At 44.5% G+C, this 18,713-nt stretch overlaps 1 protein-coding gene across 1 annotated transcript in view; it reads right to left on the bottom strand.

Moving 5' to 3' along the window:
• TTC39C (tetratricopeptide repeat domain 39C) overlaps positions 1–18,713 on the bottom strand; it is a 160,809-nt gene that overhangs the window by 27,723 nt on the left and 114,373 nt on the right. Inside the window, exons 7-10 of the mRNA XM_068237277.1 lie at positions 8,957–9,050; positions 5,488–5,595; positions 2,540–2,649; positions 2,125–2,248 (exon numbers count right to left, since the gene is read on the bottom strand). Of these exons, the coding sequence (XP_068093378.1) occupies positions 2,125–2,248; positions 2,540–2,649; positions 5,488–5,595; positions 8,957–9,050 (436 nt within the window). The remainder of the gene's footprint in view (positions 1–2,124; positions 2,249–2,539; positions 2,650–5,487; positions 5,596–8,956; positions 9,051–18,713) is intronic.

Raw genomic sequence — 18,713 nt, 5'->3', positions numbered from 1 at the left:
ACAAAGGTGGGTTGCTTAGAAGAGGCAACCACTCATATATGCAGGTGAGGAAGTACCGTCCTCACTCGGCCTTTTCCACGATGTTCTAGGTCGCAACTCCAAAAATGAAAATATATTCGATTCGCCTAATCATAAGGCGTCGAAAACCCTATCAAATAGGGTATTAGTAAATAAATTTAGGAGACAGTAGGCGCCCAATTTGAAAAAAAGACTATACAGGTTTACTCGTCAGTAATAGAACTAATAGATTAACCATGAGCCCAAAAAAATTATTAAAAATATAGTTTCATTTATTGGAAATGATCAGCACAGTGACAACGCGTTTCTCGGCGTAGCTACTGATGGGCGCTCTAGGACTCGGATACTGCACTAACGGCACACACTTGACCTGAGGAAGCGGCTTACGCCGAGAAACGCGTTGTCACTATGCTGATCATTTCCAATAAATGAAACTATATTTTTAATAGTTTATTTTGGCTCATGGTTAATCTTTTAGTTCTATTACTGACTAGTAAACCTGTATAATTTGGGCGCCTCCTGTCTCCTAAATTTACCATAGAGTGGTGTATGTCAGATACTCGTCCCCTTCTACAGGACAGGTTCCCTTACAACCCATGAGGAGAGGAAGTAATGGCACCTTGTTGTACAGTAGGTTTACTTATATAAGGCAAAGACTTCCAGGGCATTTTAACGACTTTTGAGATTATTAGTAGGTAGATGATATATTATACAGTATACATTCGTTTTCCCTGGAAATAAAACCTACCCCAAAAATACGCACTAGCATGACTTCATGATTTTTTGAGGCTGTTCGAAATATAAGCCCTAATTCAAAAATAATCCCTAGAAAGCGTTTATAAAAAGCCAATTTTAATAGGCAGCTACGGTATACGTAAGGGAAGCGGTAGATTGTTGTACATGGAGAAAGGAAATAGAGTCAATTATGAGGAATTCATGAAGGAATTCAGGGTTTGGAAAGTTGTGACATTTCAGAATGTGATGACATCGCTATGTTTGAATAAACAGATCTTTTTTTATTCAGGAATTAATGTAGATAGCTGTTCGTGTAAAACTAAGACATCATCTGAAAATAAGCCCTAATGTAAAAATGAAACATGTTATATGTACAGTATATAGCAAACAATGTATAACGCTCTTTTCTTGTCAGACTTAAAGGGACTCCGAGCAGTGCAGAAACTATGGAAAGATGCACATCATTTTAAAGCTCTCTTTCTCCTCTTTCCAATGATATATAAACCACCACCCTACGCCTTTTAGTTTTCGCTATTTTCGCGATTGAAATTGCCGCGGCCGCGATTTCGATCGCGAAAATAGAGAAAACTAAAAGGCGAGGGGCAACGATTTAGGTGTCGTCAGAAAGAGGAGAAAGAGAGCTTTAAAATGATATCCATCAAGCCATAGTTATGTTGTATTACACAGGACAACACTTTCCTGGGTGTCAGCAGCTCCATTCTGCTGAATGCAGCTGCTGACTTTGACAAAAAGTCGCCCTGTGTAATACAATATAACTATGGAAAGATGGATATCATTTTAAAGCTCTCTTTCTCCTCTTTCTGACGATACCTAAATCGTTGCCCTACGCCTTTCAGTTTTCTCTATTTTCGCGATCGAAATCGTGGCCGCGGCAATTTCAATCGCGAAAATAGTGAAAACTAAAAGGCGTAGGGTGGCGGTTTATATATCATTGGAAAGAGGAGAAAGAGAGCTTTAAAATGATGTGCATCTTTCCATAGTTTCTGCACTGCTCGGTGTCCCTTTAAAGAACTTGTCAGCTGCAGCCACTAAGGTCTCATTCACATTAGCAATTGCAGACGGCCGTACATTCGGAACGTAACACACGCTATTGCACACCATCTGCATTGTTGTGTATTGCGCTGCTGATACCATTCACTATAGTGAATGGATGAATGCTGTGTTTTGAAAAAAATGCACCCAGCAGTGCAGCCTATGCAATTTTGATGTTCTTGTGTACCACACACCTTACGCATTGCTAAATTGTACACGGCACGCGTATAGGGCAAACCAGGCCTTAGGACACACTCACAACCATCTCTCTCTATATTTTTATTGGGCTGTGCAGAGTACAGTAGTAGCAGTCAGTACCTTGGCTCATGTGCTGGAGATTGGAGAGGGAACAGTTAGGAAGGGCTTTCCACAGGTAGAGCACCTCGATGGCCGCCAGGACACACAGCTGTTTGGTTGGAGTTTGTTTTCTAAACCTTTCACCCTGTTATAAACAGAAAAAAGAAGACCTAAGTGATGCAATCAGTCAGGGCTGTAATTGTGCCTCTAAGCCAATGCAGTCCTGCCCTACGCTGAACTGTGGGACTTCTACTCACCTGAAACAATATAAGATATATTCTACAATTAGCAAATTGCTAATTAGAAAACATATTCTCATCATTCAAGCAGTATTTCCCAAATAGGCAGAATGCTTTGAATTTGGATGATACAAATTATTGGCTGGCTTTAAAAGGTTCAAAGAGTATTTACATTTTTTGAATCTGTTCACACAAACCTTTTTAACTGAAAATTGCTCAATTTGATTGTTTTTTCTCTTGAAAAGCTTCTGGACTTCTCGGAACACTTCATGCGCTCCATCCACGTCTCCTGTGGCACCCTGACACACTGCAAGGAAGGAAGCCCAATAATTAGTAGGTACAATTCATGCAGACTGCTGCAGCGCTATTGCAGGGCACATATTAATGCTTTCGTGTCTGTGGCACGGCTAGATGAATGTCAGGACTGTGCAGTTAATATAACTTATTATTCCTGATTTAAAAGCTCATTAGCAGATAACATGTCTCAATGAATTTGTAAGAGTAGGATGTCATATAGACCATAATCACATTTAAGTATCAGGTTGCTCCATACAGTGTGACTGCAGTAGATAGGTCAGTTGAATACATCTGGAGGCTGCTGCATGTGCTTTAAGAACTCCATGTTTTAAAGGATTATGCACTGATTGAATAAGGATATCATTTGTAATTTATACTTTATAACAGGGCCGCCTTCAGGGCAGTATAAGAGGTACTGCTGTATGGGGCCCCAAAACAGTCTAGGGCCCAAACAGTGGCAGTCCCACATGGGTCCCAGCTGTCAATCACTCCTGCAGCATGGCCCCTTTTAGCCACATGAGTATTGTGGCTTTGCCCCGGGTCTGCATGTGCCCCCCCCCCCCCTTGTGAGTCTGTTATGGCAGGTGGAGGAGGCCGACTACACCAAGTGGCTTCCCACACCTGCTGGCCACTACAATACACCTATCACTACGTAACTGCTACTACAAACTACCTATCAGATTGTGATTAGACATGTGGAGGCACAGGGGAGTGAGGGGGGCCCAGTAGCTTTTCCCAGTATAGGGCCCAGAAAATTCTGATGGCGGCCCTGCCTTATAAAGCATACCTCCCAACTTTTTGATATAAGAAAGAGGGACAGTTTAAGACACACCCCTGCCACAACTCTAACCACCCCACAATGCCCCTCGCCATGCATAGCAGTGCAGAGCAGTGTAGGAACTATTAAGGTGGCCATACATCTATCGACTTGGCAACCGATCGACCATGCGTTTTGATAATTATTGAATCGAATAAACATCGGTGCCACCAAGAGCATGCCCGATCGATAATTTGACTAATTTTGGGACAAAATTGGTCAAATGCGTTGATCAGACATGCTTGGAAATCTTGGGCTGACGTTCTCGATCTGGGTGTTGGAATCCCCCGCTTGTTGTTCCCCAAATGTTTTATGTGCCTCCGGGTGCCCATGCATTTATACTTTACCTGTCACGTCGTCTACTGCTGTGTCCGCCGTACTTCTACATCTGGGTCCCACATGACTACTGGCATACTGTATTGCACGTGGAATGCATGTATGACGTCACACACGTGCCCCATGTGCAATAACGCCAGCATCCACTTGGGGCGCCATGGAAGTATGGTGGACACTCTGGGGACACTCAGCGGATGGTGTGACAGGTAAATTATAAATGCATGGGCACCGCACATAAAACATTTAGGGGAATGCATCCTGGGCGGTGAGGTGGCATTATAAGGCCGATTCCCAAACAATTTCATTCTATATTAGATCGGGAATCGGCCTGCAGTGTGTAGGCAGCCAACAGCTCTCTCTCTGAAATTCTTACCTGGCTGCAGATTGAAATGAAAATATCCTTTTGCATAACATCAAACTGAAAACAAGACTTGCACAGCACTGATCCACGTTGATGGAGATTCTACTTATTTTAACATAATAGGAATTTCCCTTTCAGCGATGACTCGCCTTTCTGTTTGGGAATAACTGAGCCATACAGGCTGTCTCACAATGCAGCGTTATGCGGTAATGTGTGGATTTACGCACATTATTTTAGTGCACCAAGCAAGCCTAATAGTTTACACGTGTGAAGTCTTACGGCTTAAAACGTAATGTCCTTTAAACGTATACAGCATATAGTAATGGGAGCGCAAGCCTATAACACACAAGCGTGCAACAACATTGCGCTTATTATCGGATTACTCACTCATTATTTTATGTGCTACATATTTAGTGGAAGTTGTGTATTGATTAGTAATAGCTTATATGCCTAAACCTTTCTGCACAGGCGGAATGCTAAAACAACAAGCGTAAATCTGTGCATTAGAGCATAACGCTGCTTAGAGAATAAACCTCCAAGAGTATAATGCAGCCCAGTGAATTTGATTTAAATGGACTTTAAACCAACTCTAATCTATTTCAGGCTTGAAGGTTATATAGAGCTAAAATAGGAACCCTAGGCAAACGCTAAACAAATAGTTAAAAGACATACTGTAAATGTGGCATATCTGACATGAAAAAAAAACACTGGGAACTCTCTTTATTGCCAGCTGGATAGCGTACTGGTAAGGCTGCTGCTGATGTTGAAATTTGAGCTTTTTGATAATGGGTTCGAATCTCATCTCAAGCCAGTTTATTAAACAGTAAGGAGTCTTTGGGCAAGGCTACCTAATGATCCTGGTTGCCCGTGGAGCACGCCTTAAGTGGCTGCTGCTCTGGCACTTAAAGAGTCCACCAGGAGAAAAGCGCAATATAAATATTCTGTGCCTTGTCTTAATCAAGCTTTCTGATTCACACGCGTCTGCTACACTGCGCAGGCAGAAAGCCAATGTCAGGCCTTTTATCAGTTCTGCAGCTTCCTCCATTGCCTGACTGCTCACTGCTAGTTGATGAGATGTTTATAATTCCCCCTTTGGTGAAAATATTATGAAAAATGTATGCAGCTCAGACATGGACCAATCAAAACTGTCCCAATGCCAAGCAGCATGTAATTTGCATTATATTTACATACAAGCTGGAATTATTAGTTCCTCATCGACCATCTCTGCTCAGTGCATAATAAATGCACAGTGTGACGATGCAGCGGTAAAGGCAACACAATAGATTCTGTGTAAAAGGAGCCCATTCCACCCCTCAGCTTATAGGGATACCCACCTGCAGTGAGATAAGCATAGTAACACTGGGACCACCTGGATTCATTTTTCAGTCTCTCAAAAGATCGGAAGGCATCCTTAAAGTTCATTTCTATCATGCTGCACCAGCCTAAGGGAACACAAAGGTCAGATGGAAAGGAATCATTTGCTTACACAAAGAAAAGTAGTTAGCTTAATAGCACATGCTTATCAATACAGAAGACAGAGCTGGAAGTATGAAAATACTGCACTGCAGGCAAATGGATGCAATGGTTAACTCTGCAGAGCACCGCACAGCCCTCCCTGCTGACACCGACCCACCTGCATGCTGCTCTGCTCTACACCTGAATCATTCTGCAGAATCCCACAAGGGAGAGGTGTCCAGAGCACAGTAATATGACCTTCATTCCATACTGGGATATTTCAGAGCACACTCTTTCAGGGGGATCTGGGGTGATGCATGTTCTAGCCCATGTCCCTTGTATGACCTTGTGCAAACCTGCCATATTAGGAAATATCTTTTGATAGCCAATCCATGCATGTTTTTGTTTGCTTTATTTTTTTTTTTTTTATAAAAAATGTTTTCAAGAAGTTTTTAATTCAAAATTGTGAGCCCACATACAGCCAGAAGAACATCTATAGACATGCAGAGTTCCAGGACACTGCTCTGGGCTATTCCCAAAAGATTGCAGTACTCATGGGGCTGACAAATTCAAATTTCAAAGACATTCAGCTTCCTGCCTGTGGGTTTGCCATGCTTCCTGCCCTTATTACTGTATATACTCACGTATAATCCTAATGTTTCAGCACAAAAAATGTGCTGAAAAGTTACCCCCTCGGCTTATATGCGGGTCAGTTGAGCAGAATGGATCATGCACTAGTAATTCTGCTCTTGCCAGCAGGCTCCCTGCTGTGTCTGTGCCCCGCATCCCATGCAACATGGTGTGCAGAGTGTGCTGCTCAAGACTGCCTATGTCTCCGGGCTTGTGGAGCAGTGTGCAAGCAACGTGTCAGCAGTGCAATGATCCTGTGTGGCATTCGCTGTCTCATATCTATGACCCCATCTAGTGGCATCTTGAGACACTGCTGTATCATCCTTGTGGCACATCTAGCTATGGGGAGGGGTACTGTACTGGGGAGGGGCTTATATGCGAGTCAATTTTTTCCTGGTTTCTGGGGGGAAAGTGGGTATCTCGGCTTATATGCGAGTATATACGGTATAAGTGATGGAGCCATCTGAAATGTCCTGGCACTGCCGTGTGTGTGGCTGGGCCACTCATGGTCAGAAGGGTTATAATTTACGTTCTATCTTTTAGTGACTGCAGATGGGTAGTACATGCAGAGAGTGACCTTGTGCACGTTGGAATGCAGCAGCATTTTTAGTGAATGTGGTGCTGCTTAGTTTAAGGTGGAGTCTACAGGGGAAGCAAACAATTTGGGTGCACGCAGCTACCAATGTTGCCAACTGCCCGTAAATTTATGGGCATAGCGTAAATTTTGATTCAAATTTAGCTGCCTGTGAATTCCGTAAGGAATTCAGCAGCGTCGATTGGCCGCCCTGAGAGCAGGAGGGGAGGCAGCGCAGACAAGCATGAGCGGTGGGCACAGCAGCGGGGAAGGGGCTGAGGCTCCCCCTCCCTCGCTTCCCCCTCCAGAACTAAGTAGTGTGCGGCTGGCAGCACTTACCTCTGCCTTGATTCATGCGCCGGAGGAAGTTCTGCGTGCCGCTGCTCTGATCTACACCAGACCAGACAGAGGTAAGTCCCCGCCCGCTGCACAATACTCAGATCTGGAGGGGGGAGCCCCAGGTGAGGTCTCCCCCCTTTCCTCGCTGATGTGCCCACCGCGCTCCCTTCTCTGCGCTGCCTCCCCTTCTGCTGGAGGGGAACCCTAAAGTCCTGGCTACCTATTCAGGGGACATCTATACTCCTGCCTGCCTATTCTGGGGACATCTATACACTTGGCTACCTATTCTGGGGACATCTATACGCCTGGCTACCTATTCTGGGGGCATCTATATGCATGCCTACCTATTCTGGGGACATCTATACACCTGCCTACCTATTTTGGGGACATCTATACTCCTGGCTACCCATTCTGGGGACATCTATACTCCTGGCTACCTATTCTGGGGATATCTATAAACCTGCCTACCTATTCTGGGGACATCTATAAACCTGCCTACCTATTCTGGGGACATCTATATGCCTGGCTACCTATTCTGGGGACATTTATACACCTGGCTACCTATTCAGGGGACATCTATACACCTGGCTACCTTTTCTGAGGACACCTATAGACCTGTTTACCTATTCTGGGGACACCTATAGACCTAGCAACCTATCCTGGGGGACAGAATTCTTTTGGGCGACTATTGTTTTGGGAGAACTGCTGCCAGATTATCTGTTTTTTTGGGGAACTGCTGCTGCCAGATTAAGTGTATTTTGGGGAACCGCTGCCAGATTATGTGTATGTTGGGGGAACCCCTGCTGCCAGATTACATCTATTTTTGGGGAACCACTGCCATATTATCTGTATTTTGGAAGAACCTCTGCCAGATTACGTGTATTTTTGGTGAAATGCTGTAAGATTACATGTATTTTGGGGGGAAACACTATGGCAGAGCCCAAACTTCCCCGACAGACCTTTTACAGTACTGCTAAAATCATGTATATTCGGCCCCACCCATAACCATGGCCACATTCTGTTGCGTGACCACGCCCATTTTTTTGTCAGTAAAAAAAATCCTTTGTCAGTACATTTTTATGTCTTTGTCAAAAAATAATGTGTAAGGTTGGCAACACTGGTGGCTACTGGACAATTTGGGCGCGACTATAAAGTATAATGTTAATTAGCAGCAATCGGGAGCCAAGAAAGAAATTTGGGCGAATGGAAAAATGATTGGCTACAGCAGCAGTTGTTGTGGCTAGAGCAATAAATAGTGGATATAGCACACTTGGTACTGTGAAAGTTACAGCAATAAATGGGGGCTACAGCAGCAGTTGCTGTGGCTATAGCAATAAATGGTGGCTGAAGCACACTCTGTTTTATTCAGCACCCAATATCAGTAATATTCTGGACGCCCTGTTTTAATGTACATGGCTACAGATCCTATGCTTTCATAATATAATGAGAGCTGAAGGGATTACTATTAAGTCATATGGGGTAATAGCAATTCTTATGTATGCTATAGAGGTACTGTGTAAATCATGGTTTTCGCATATGAAAGAGCTAGGTCTAATAGATTATTCCAATACTGGAGAGATAAACTCCTAAAAGACTATTGTGTTTGACTGGCTGAGAAGAGCGTCATGTAATGTTGGGCTCTGTGAAGTGCCCCCTTCTCTGTTAGAGTTAGGAAACACTGACCTACATAGGATTACTACTGGCATATGTAAACATATCAGTTCATACACAGTCCTTATGTAAAGAACATGCAGGTCACCATATGGAATGGTCGGTGCAGAGAGATAGACAGATGTAAAGCTTACCTATTTCATACAGACACACATGCTGTATCTCTCGTTGATCTGTCGCTAGCTCCAGGGCAGTGTGGAAAGAGGTCAAGGCACTGTTTATGTGACACTGCAATGGGAATAAAATAAACAGAAAATGAATGTAATGAAACTGGTAACCTTCCTGGATAGAAGTAAAAAGCACTTGCAGAACTGAGAAATCCTAGTACTGCTAGTAATTGGTGGGTTACTGGCTTCACAATAAAAAATAAAAATACTGATATGAGAAGGATACATTTACAAAATTAAGTCTGCTGTAAAAATTATATCAAAAGAAGCAGCTTTAAAGCATTCCTAACCTGACATGATTTGATGCTATAAACATACATACATATGGTACTTGTCCTACTAATAACTTGCCTGAGGTTCCTATCTTTTTTCCTACATTGCAAGTGTTAGAAAGCTACCTCTGTTATTTATGCAAATCAGTCGAAAAGGAAGTTGAGCAGAGCCCGATGTTATGAAAAGGGAGTAGAAGGCAAAACACTTCTATTTGGCTGAGAAAACAATGCCAACAACATTTTAGTGCTGCAAAACTAAAAGGATTGTTGTGTCTGTTTGTTTTGCAGATGAATGAAGCAGATTTTACATAAGAATGTCATAGCTGCTGTTTAGAATTAAGCCTTTAAAAACACAGCCCTTAAACGGAAAATACAAATATTAGACTCTGTTCTATAGTACTTATGTTCTATTTAAGGGACCCTAAACGGCGGCAAAAAACAAAAACTGAACTTACCCGAGGCTACCTCCAGCCCACTGTAGCCCTGGAGGTCCCCCAGCATCCTCTTGGCCCCTTCCGCGGTCCCGCTGGTGGCTCCAGTATTGCAGCGACTTCAGGTAAACACTTAAGGTGCTTACACACGCACTACATCCGGCAACGACGAGTCCGTCAAGACCATCCCGCTGGGTGGACGTTCAGCCGTCAGTAGTGCGTGTGTACGCGCTGTCGGCGGATCAGTCCGCCTATAGTACTATGGGAACTGGATGTGTGCTGAAGATATCTGCAGCATGCATGTGGTTCTATTCCTGAGTCGTATCACATTGAAAAATTTTCATGCAATGGAAACTACTCCATTGACATGCATTGACCTCGTTTTTGATGTTATGCGATGCAAATTCGAGGCTACTGGAAATGGGCCCTTACAGAGTATATAGTCTTGTCACTAGAGTTTTTACTACAGCGCCCGTGCATCACACGGTTCTTTTTAAAGGTTGACTGTTCTTTAACCACTTGAGGACCTAGGGCTTTCTACCCCTTAAGGACCGGCCACTTTTTTTCCATTCAGACCACTGCAGTTTCACGGTTTATTGCTCGCTCATACAACCTACCACCTAAATGAATTTTGGCTCCTTTTCTTGTCACTAATAAAGCTTTCTTTTGGTGCTATTTGATTGCTCCTGCGATTTTAACTTTTTATTATATTCATCAAAAAAGACATGAATTTTGGCAAAAAAATGATTTTTTTAACTTTCTGTGCTGACATTTTTCAAATAAAGTAAAATTTCTGTATACATGCAGCGCGAAAAATGTGGACAAACATGTTTTTGATTAAAAAAAACCCATTCAGTGTATATTTATTGGTTTGGGTAAAAGTTATAGCGTTTACAAACTATGGTGCAAAAAGTGAATTTTCCCATTTTCAAGCATCTCTGACTTTTCTGACCCCCTGTCATGTTTCATGAGGGGCTAGAATTCCAGGATAGTATAAATACCCCCCAAATGACCCCATTTTGGAAAGAAGACATCCCAAAGTATTCACTGAGAGGCATAGTGAGTTCATAGAAGATATTATTTTTTGTCACAAGTAAGCGGAAAATGACACTTTGTGAGAAAAAAAAAAAAGTTTCCATTTCTTCTAACTTGCGACAAAAAAAAATGAAATCTGCCACGGACTCACCATGCCCCTCTCTGAATACCTTGAAGGGTCTACTTTCCAAAATGGGGTCATTTGTGGGGTGTGTTTACTGTCCTGCCATTTTGGGGGGTGCTAAATTGTAAGCACCCCTGTAAAGCCTAAAGGTGCTCATTGGACTTTGGACCCCTTAGCGCAGTTAGGCTGCAAAAAAGTGCCACACATGTGGTATTGCCGTACTCAAGAGAAGTAGTATAATGTGTTTTGGGGTGTATTTTTACACATACCCATGCTGGGTGGGAGAAATATCTCTGTAAATGACAATTTGTTAATTTTTTTTACACACAATTGTCCATTTACAGAGATCTTTCTCCCACTCAGCATGGGTATGTGTAAAAATACACCACAAAACACATTATACTACTTCTCCTGAGTACGGCGATACCACATGTGTGGCACTTTTTTGCACCCTAACTGCGCTAAAGGGCCCAAAGTCCAATGAGTACCTTTAGGATTTCACAGGTCATTTTGAGAAATTTCGTTTCAAGACTACTCCTCACGGTTTTTTGTCAAAAGTTAGCGGAAAATGACACTTTGTGAAAAACCACAATTAAAATCAATTTCCGCTAACTTGTGACAAAAAATAAAATCTTCTATGAACTCGCCATACTACTAACGGAATACCTTGGGGTGTCTTCTTTCTAAAATGGGGTCATTTGTGGGGTTCCTATACTGCCCTGGCATTTTAGGGGCCCTAAACCGTGAGGAGTAGTCTTGAAACGAAATTTCTCAAAATGACCTGTGAAATCCTAAAGGTACTCATTGGACTTTGGGCCCTTTAGCGCAGTTAGGGTGCAAAAAAGTGCCACACATGTGGTATCGCCATACTCGGGAGAAGTAGTACAATGTGTTTTGGGGTGTATTTTTACACATACCCATGCTGGGTGGGAGAAATACCTCTGTAAATGAACAATTGTGTGTAAAAAAATCAAAAGATTGTCATTTACAGAGGTATTTCTCCCACCCAGCATGGGTATGTGTAAAAATACACCCCAAAACACATTATACTACTTCTCCCGAGTACGGCGATACCACATGTGTGGCACTTTTTTGCACCCTAACTGCACTAAGGGGCCCAAAGTCCAATGAGTACCTTTAGGATTTCACAGGTCATTTTTGTTTCAAGACTACTCCTCGCGGTTTACGGAGTATGGTGAGTTCATAGAAGTTTTTATTTTTTTGTCACAAGTTAGCGGAAATTGATTTTAATAGTTTTTTTTCACAAAGTGTCATTTTCCGCTAACTTGTGACAAAAAATAAAATCTTCTATGAACTCACCATACTCCGTACGGAATACCTTTGGGTGTCTTCTTTCTAGAATGGGGTCATTTGTGGGGTTCCTATACTGCCCTGGCATTTTAGGGGCCCTAAACCGTGAGGAGTAGTCTTGAAACCAAATGTCGCAAAATGACCTGTGAAATCCTAAAGGTACTCATTGGACTTTGGGCCCCTTAGCGTACTTAGGGTGTAAAAAAGTGCCACACATGTGGTACCGCCGTACTCAGGAGAAGTAGTATAATGCGTTTTGGGGTGTATTTTTACACATACCCATGCTAAGTGGGAGAAATATCTCTGTAAATGACAATTGTTTGATTTTTTTACACACAATTGTCCATTTACATAGAAATTTCTCCCACCCAGCATGGGTATGTGTAAAAATACACCCCAAAACACATTATACTACTTTTCCTGAGTACGGCGGTACCACATGTGTGACACTTCTTTGCAGCCTAGGTGCGCTAAGGGGCCCAACGTCCTATTCACAGATCATTTTGAAGCATTTGTTTTCTAGACTACTCCTCGCGGTTTAGGGCCCCTAAAATGCCAGGGCAGTATAGGAACCCCACAAGTGACCCCATTTTAGAAAGAAGACACCCCAAGGTATTCCGTTAGGTGTATAGCGAGTTCATAGAAGATTTTATTTTTTGTCACAAGTTAGTGAAAAATGACACTTTGTGAAAAAAAACCAATAAAAATTAATTTCCGCTAACTTTTGACAAAAAATAAAATCTTCTATGAACTCGTCATACACCTAACAGAATACCTTGGGGTGTCTTTTTTTTCTAAAATGGGGTCACTTGTGGGGTTCCTATACCGCCCTGGCATTTTACAGGCCCAAAACCGTGAGTAGTCTGGAAACCAAATGTCTCAAAATGACTGTTCAGGGGTATAAGCATCTGCAAATTTTGATGACAGGTGGTCTATGAGGGGGCGAATTTTGTGGAACCGGTCATAAGCAGGGTGGCCTTTTAGATGACAGGTTGTATTGGGCCTGATCTGATGGATAGGAGTGCTAGGGGGGTGACAGGAGGTGATTGATGGGTGTCTCAGGGGGTGGTTAGAGGGGAAAATAGATGCAATCAATGCACTGGGGAGGTGATCGGAAGGGGGTCTGAGGGGGATCTGAGGGTTTGGCCGAGTGATCAGGAGCCCACAAGGGGCAAATTGGGGCCTGATCTGATGGGTAGGTGTGCTAGGGGGTGACAGGAGGTGATTGATGGGTGTCTCAAGGTGTGATTAGAGGGGGGAATAGATGCAAGCAATGCACTGGCGAGGTGATCAGGGCTGGGGTCTGAGGGCATTCTGAGGGTGTGGGCGGGTGATTGAGTGCCCTAGGGGCAGATAGGGGTCTAATCTGATAGGTAGCAGTGGCAGGGGGTGATTGATGGGTAATTAGTGGGTGTTTAGAGTAGAGAATAGATGGAAACACTGCGCTTGGGTGGTGATCTGATGTCGGATCTGCGGGCGATCTATTGGTGTGGGTGGGTGATCAGTTTGCCCGCAAGGGGCAGGTTAGGGGCTGATTGATGGGTGGCAGTGACAGCGGGTGATTGATGGGTGGCAGTGACAGGGGGTGATTGATGGGTGGCAGTGACAGGGGGTGATTGATGGGTGATAGGTGATTGGCAGGTGATTGACAGGTGATCAGTGGGTTATTACAGGGAAGGACAGATGTAAATATTGCACTGGCGAATTGATAAGGGGGGGTCTGAGGGCAATCTGAGCGTGTAGGCGGGTGATTGGGTGCCCGCAAGGGGCAGATTAGGGTCAGATCTGATGGGTAACAGTGACAGGTGGTGATAGGGGGTGATTGATGGGTAATTAGTGGGTGTTTAGAGGAGAGAATAGATGTAAACGCTGCGCTTGGGTGGTGATCTGATGTCGGATCTGCGGGCGATCTATTGGTGTGGGTGGGTGATCAGATTGCCCGCAAGGGGCAGGTTAGGGGCTGATTGTTGGGTGGCAGTGACAGGGGGCGATTGATGGGTGATAGGTGATTGGCAGGTGATTGACAGGTGATCAGTGGGTTATTACAGGGAAGGACAGATGTAATTAATGCACTGGCGAATTGATAAGGGGGGGGGTCTGAGGGCAATCTGAGCGTGTGGGCGGGTGATTGGGTGCCCGCAAGGGGCAGATTAGGGTCTGATCTGATAGGTAACAGTGACAGGTGGTGATAGGGGGTGATTGATGGGTGATTGATGGGTAATTAGTGGGTGTTTAGAGAAGATAACAGATGTAAACGATACATTTGGGAGGTAATCTGACGGCGGGTTTGCGGGCGATCTAATGGTGTGGGTGGGTGATCAGATTGCCCGCAAGGGGCAGGTTAGGGGCTGATTGATGGGTGGCAGTGACAGAGGGTGACAGGGGGTGATTGATGGGTGATAGGTGTTGGCAGGTGATTGACAGGTGATCAGTGGGTTATTACAGGGAAGAACAGATGTAATTAATGCACTGGTGAATTGATAAGGGGGGGTCAGAGGGCAATCTGAGCGTGTGGGCGGGTGATTGGGTGCCCGCAAGGGGCAGATTAGGGTCTGATCTGATAGGTAAAAGTGACAGGTGGTGATAGGGGGTGATTGATGGGTGATTGATGGGTAATTAGTGGGTGTTTAGAGGAGAGAATAGATGTAAACAATGGATTTGGGAGGTGATCTGATGTCGGATCTGTGGGCGATCTATTGGTGTGGGGGGGTGATCAGATTGCCCGCAAGGGGCAGGTTAGGGGCTGATTGATGGGTGGCAGTGACAGGGGGTGATTGACGGGTGATTGACAGGTGATCAGGGGGATAGATGCATACAGTAAACAGGGGGGGGGTCTAGGGGGGGGGGGTCTGGGGAGAATCTGAGGGGTGGGGGGTGATCAGGAGGGGGCAGGGAGCAGGGGGGGGGGATAAAAAAAAATAGCGTTGACAGATAGTGACAGGGAGTGATTGATGGGTGATTAGGGGGGTGATTGGGTGCAAACAGGGGTCTTGGGGGTGGGCAGGGGGGGGGGGCCTGATGGGTGCTGTGGGCGATCTGGGGCAGGGGGGGGAGAAATCAGTGTGCTTGGGTACAGACTAGGGTGGCTGCAGCCTGCCCTGGTGGTCCCTCGGACACTGGGACCACCAGGGCAGGAGGCAGCCTGTATAATACACTTTGTAAACATTACAAAGTGTATTATACACTTTGTATGCGGCGATCGCGGGGTTAACATCCCGCCGGCGCTTCCGTATAGCCGGCGGGATGTTGCGGCGGGCGAGCGGTGACAGGCGCCGGCGGAGGATCGCGTCACGGATGACGCGATCGCTCCGCCCATGCCCTTAGAAGGACCGCCGCCTCTGTGGGTGAGCCGGTCCTTCAGGGCTCCACTTCCCGGCCGCCGCTGTGCGTTAGGCGGTCGGGAAGTGGTTAATGGCCTGAGGAAGCGGGCCTGGTCCCGTCAAACGCGCTCTCAACAGTATAACCACTTTTTTTTAAATAAAGGCTCCCTGATAATCCATTCTCGTGAGTCTTCTATAGAGGTAAGAAACCTCTTTTTTTATACATATAAATATATTGATACCAGTTACCCAACTTCACACACTTTTGGGCGCCTCCTCACAACCCTGATCCAGTTACTGCACACCTCCCATGAAGGTGACGACCTCGACCACAGTGGAGCCAGTTCCATCACGGATAGAGGACCCGAAGAAGGGTGGGACAGCCCGGCTCCTGTGTAATCCGGGATACCGAGCGGGAACTGTCTTTTCCCGCAGGCTTATACGGTGCCTGCAGGACTGCAACCCATGTTTTTGAGTACCCATTCTATACAGTGGCTTGCAAAAGTATTCGGCCCCCTTGAAGTTTTCCACATTTTGTCACATTACTGCCACAAACATGAATCAATTCTATTGAAATTCCACGTGAAAGACCAATACAAAATGGTGTACACGTGAGAAGTGGAACAAAAATCATACATGATTCCAAAACATTTTTAAAAATCAATAACTGCAAAGTGGGGTGTGCGTAATTATTCAGCCCCCTTTGGTCTGAGTGCAGTCAGTTGCCTATAGACATTGCCTGATGAGTGCTAATGACTAAATAGAGTGCACCTGTGTGTAATCTAATGTCAGTACAAAAACAGCTACTCTGTGATGGCCTCAGAAGTTGTCTAAGAGAATATTGGGAGCAACAACACCATGAAGTCCAAAGAACACACCAGACAGGTCAGGGATAAAGTTATTGAGAAATTTAAAGCAGGCTTAGGCTACAAAAAGATTTTCAAAGCCTTGAACATCCCATGGAGCACTGTTCAAGCGATCATTCAGAAATGGAAGGAGTATGGCACAACTGTAAACCTACCAAGACAAGGCCGTACACCTAAACTCACAGGCAAAACAAGGAGAGTGCTGATCAGAAATGCAGTCAAGAGGCCCATGGTGACTCTGGACAAGCTGCAGAGATCTACAGCTCAGGTGAGGGAATCTGTCCATAGGGCAACTATTAGTCGTGCATTGCACAAAGTTGGCCTTTATGGAAGGGTGGCAAGAAGAAAGCCATTGTGAACAGAAAAGCATAGAAAATCCCGTTTTCAGTTTGCCACAAGCCATGTGGGGGACACAGCAACCATGTGGAAAAAGGTGCTCCGGTCAGATGAGACCAAAATGAAACTTTTTGGCCAAAATGCAAAACGCTATGTGTGACGGAAAACTAACACTGCACAACACTCTGAACACACCATCCCCACTGTCAAATATGGTGGTGGCAGCATCATGCTCGGGGGGTGCATCTCTTCAGCAGGGACAGGGAAGCTGGTCAGAGTTGATGGGAAGATGCATGTAGCCAAATACAGGGCAATCTTGGAAGAAAACCTCTAGGAGTCTGCAAAACACTTGAGACTGGGGTGGAGGTTCACCTTCCAGCAGGACAACGACCCTAAACATAAAGTCAGGGCAACAATGGAATGGTTTAAAACAAAACATATCCATGTGTTAGAATGGCCCAGACAAAGTCTAGATCTAAATCCAATCGAGAATCTGTGGCAAGATCTGAAAACTGCTGTTCACAAACACTGTCCATCTAATCTGACTGAGCTGGAGCTGTTTTGCAAAGAAGAATGGGCAAGGATTTTAGTCTCTAGATGTGCAAAGCTGGTAGAGACATACCCTAAAAGAATGGCAGCTGTAATTGCAGCAAAAGGTGGTTCTACAAAGTATTGACTCAGGGGGGCTGAATAATTACGGACACCCCACTTTGCACTTATTGATTTGTAAAAAATGTTTGGAATTATGTATGATTTTCGTTCCACTTCTCACGTGTACACCACTTTGTATTGGTCTTTCACATGGAATTCCAATAAAATTGATTCATGTTTGTGGCAGTAATGTGACAAAATGTGGAAAACTTCAAGGGGGCCGAATACTTTTGCAAGCCACTGTAAGTAATCAAGCCATCAGGTGATAATAACGATATTGCACTATTGGGCTCCCGGTCTTCCCTCTCTCAACAGAAAAAGGTAACGCCCCTTCAGAAGTGAAGGAAGGACTCTTGACCTGTATTCTTCCTTGTCACTAAATGCCCCTCAAATGGGGGGCTCACATTGTAGTCTAGGACCAATTTTAAGGCAAAGCCAATTAACTTATCTGTATTTTGTTGGATGTGGGAGAAAACCAGAGTGCCTGGAGAAAACCCACGCAGACACGAGTAGAACACACAAACTCTGTGCAGATAGTGCCCTGGCTGGCACTGGAACCAGGGACCGAGTACTGCAAGCTAGGTGAGTGTGCGCCATAGACTGAAGCTGAAATGATGATCAAAGTGAATAAGTGAAGGAACGGAGTTAGAGCTAAGCGTGCTATATGGAGTGCTTGTCAGCAGCGGGTAGACGACTCTACTTGCTCATACTCTCCACTTTGACTTCTACATTTGCTGATTACAATAATGTCATGTACAAATTAACAGAAAAAAAAACCTGACAAAGCACAAAATGTACTTCAAAATGCTTAAAAGTGGCTTTAAACACATATTACGGATCAATTTAAGCAGAGAGCTAAAGTAATTTCCCTGCTATAGTAGCACTAAGAACCTAAGTGTTTCTTATCTGACTCATGTGATTTGTACAAAGCTGCAGAGCCATCTGAGTCATCAGACTGAAGGATGCTATTCTCTGTAAGAGTTGATTATTTTGGTTGATACGTTATCTGAAAAGTAGTGACACTGAACCACGTCTCTAGCACTCCACAAACACCTAGCAACAGGGTAATGCTGGGAATACACTGCTCGATTCTGAGCCATTTAGATGGCGCGATAGAGAATTTCTGACATATCCGATCTCCCGCCCGATCGTTTCTCTGCTCAATTCCGCATTGAACACAATGGAAAAAGATAAGAAAACCAAGCGGAAGATAAGAGAATCACCCCCGAAATCGAGCGGTGTGTAGGTATCGTAGCAATGATATTTAGACATTTCCTAAAGTAACCAATTCTTATTTTCAATTCAAGCCATTCAATTTTACCCGTGAAGTGTGTACTAGCTTTTGAGATTTTCAACATTCTCCCATTATTAGGAATGC

Source organism: Hyperolius riggenbachi, chromosome 5, assembly GCF_040937935.1.
Source record: "Hyperolius riggenbachi isolate aHypRig1 chromosome 5, aHypRig1.pri, whole genome shotgun sequence".
Lineage (NCBI taxonomy): Eukaryota > Metazoa > Chordata > Amphibia > Anura > Hyperoliidae > Hyperolius > Hyperolius riggenbachi.
Note: the sequence above shows the minus strand (reverse complement) of the source record. Positions and strands in the feature narration are given on the sequence as shown.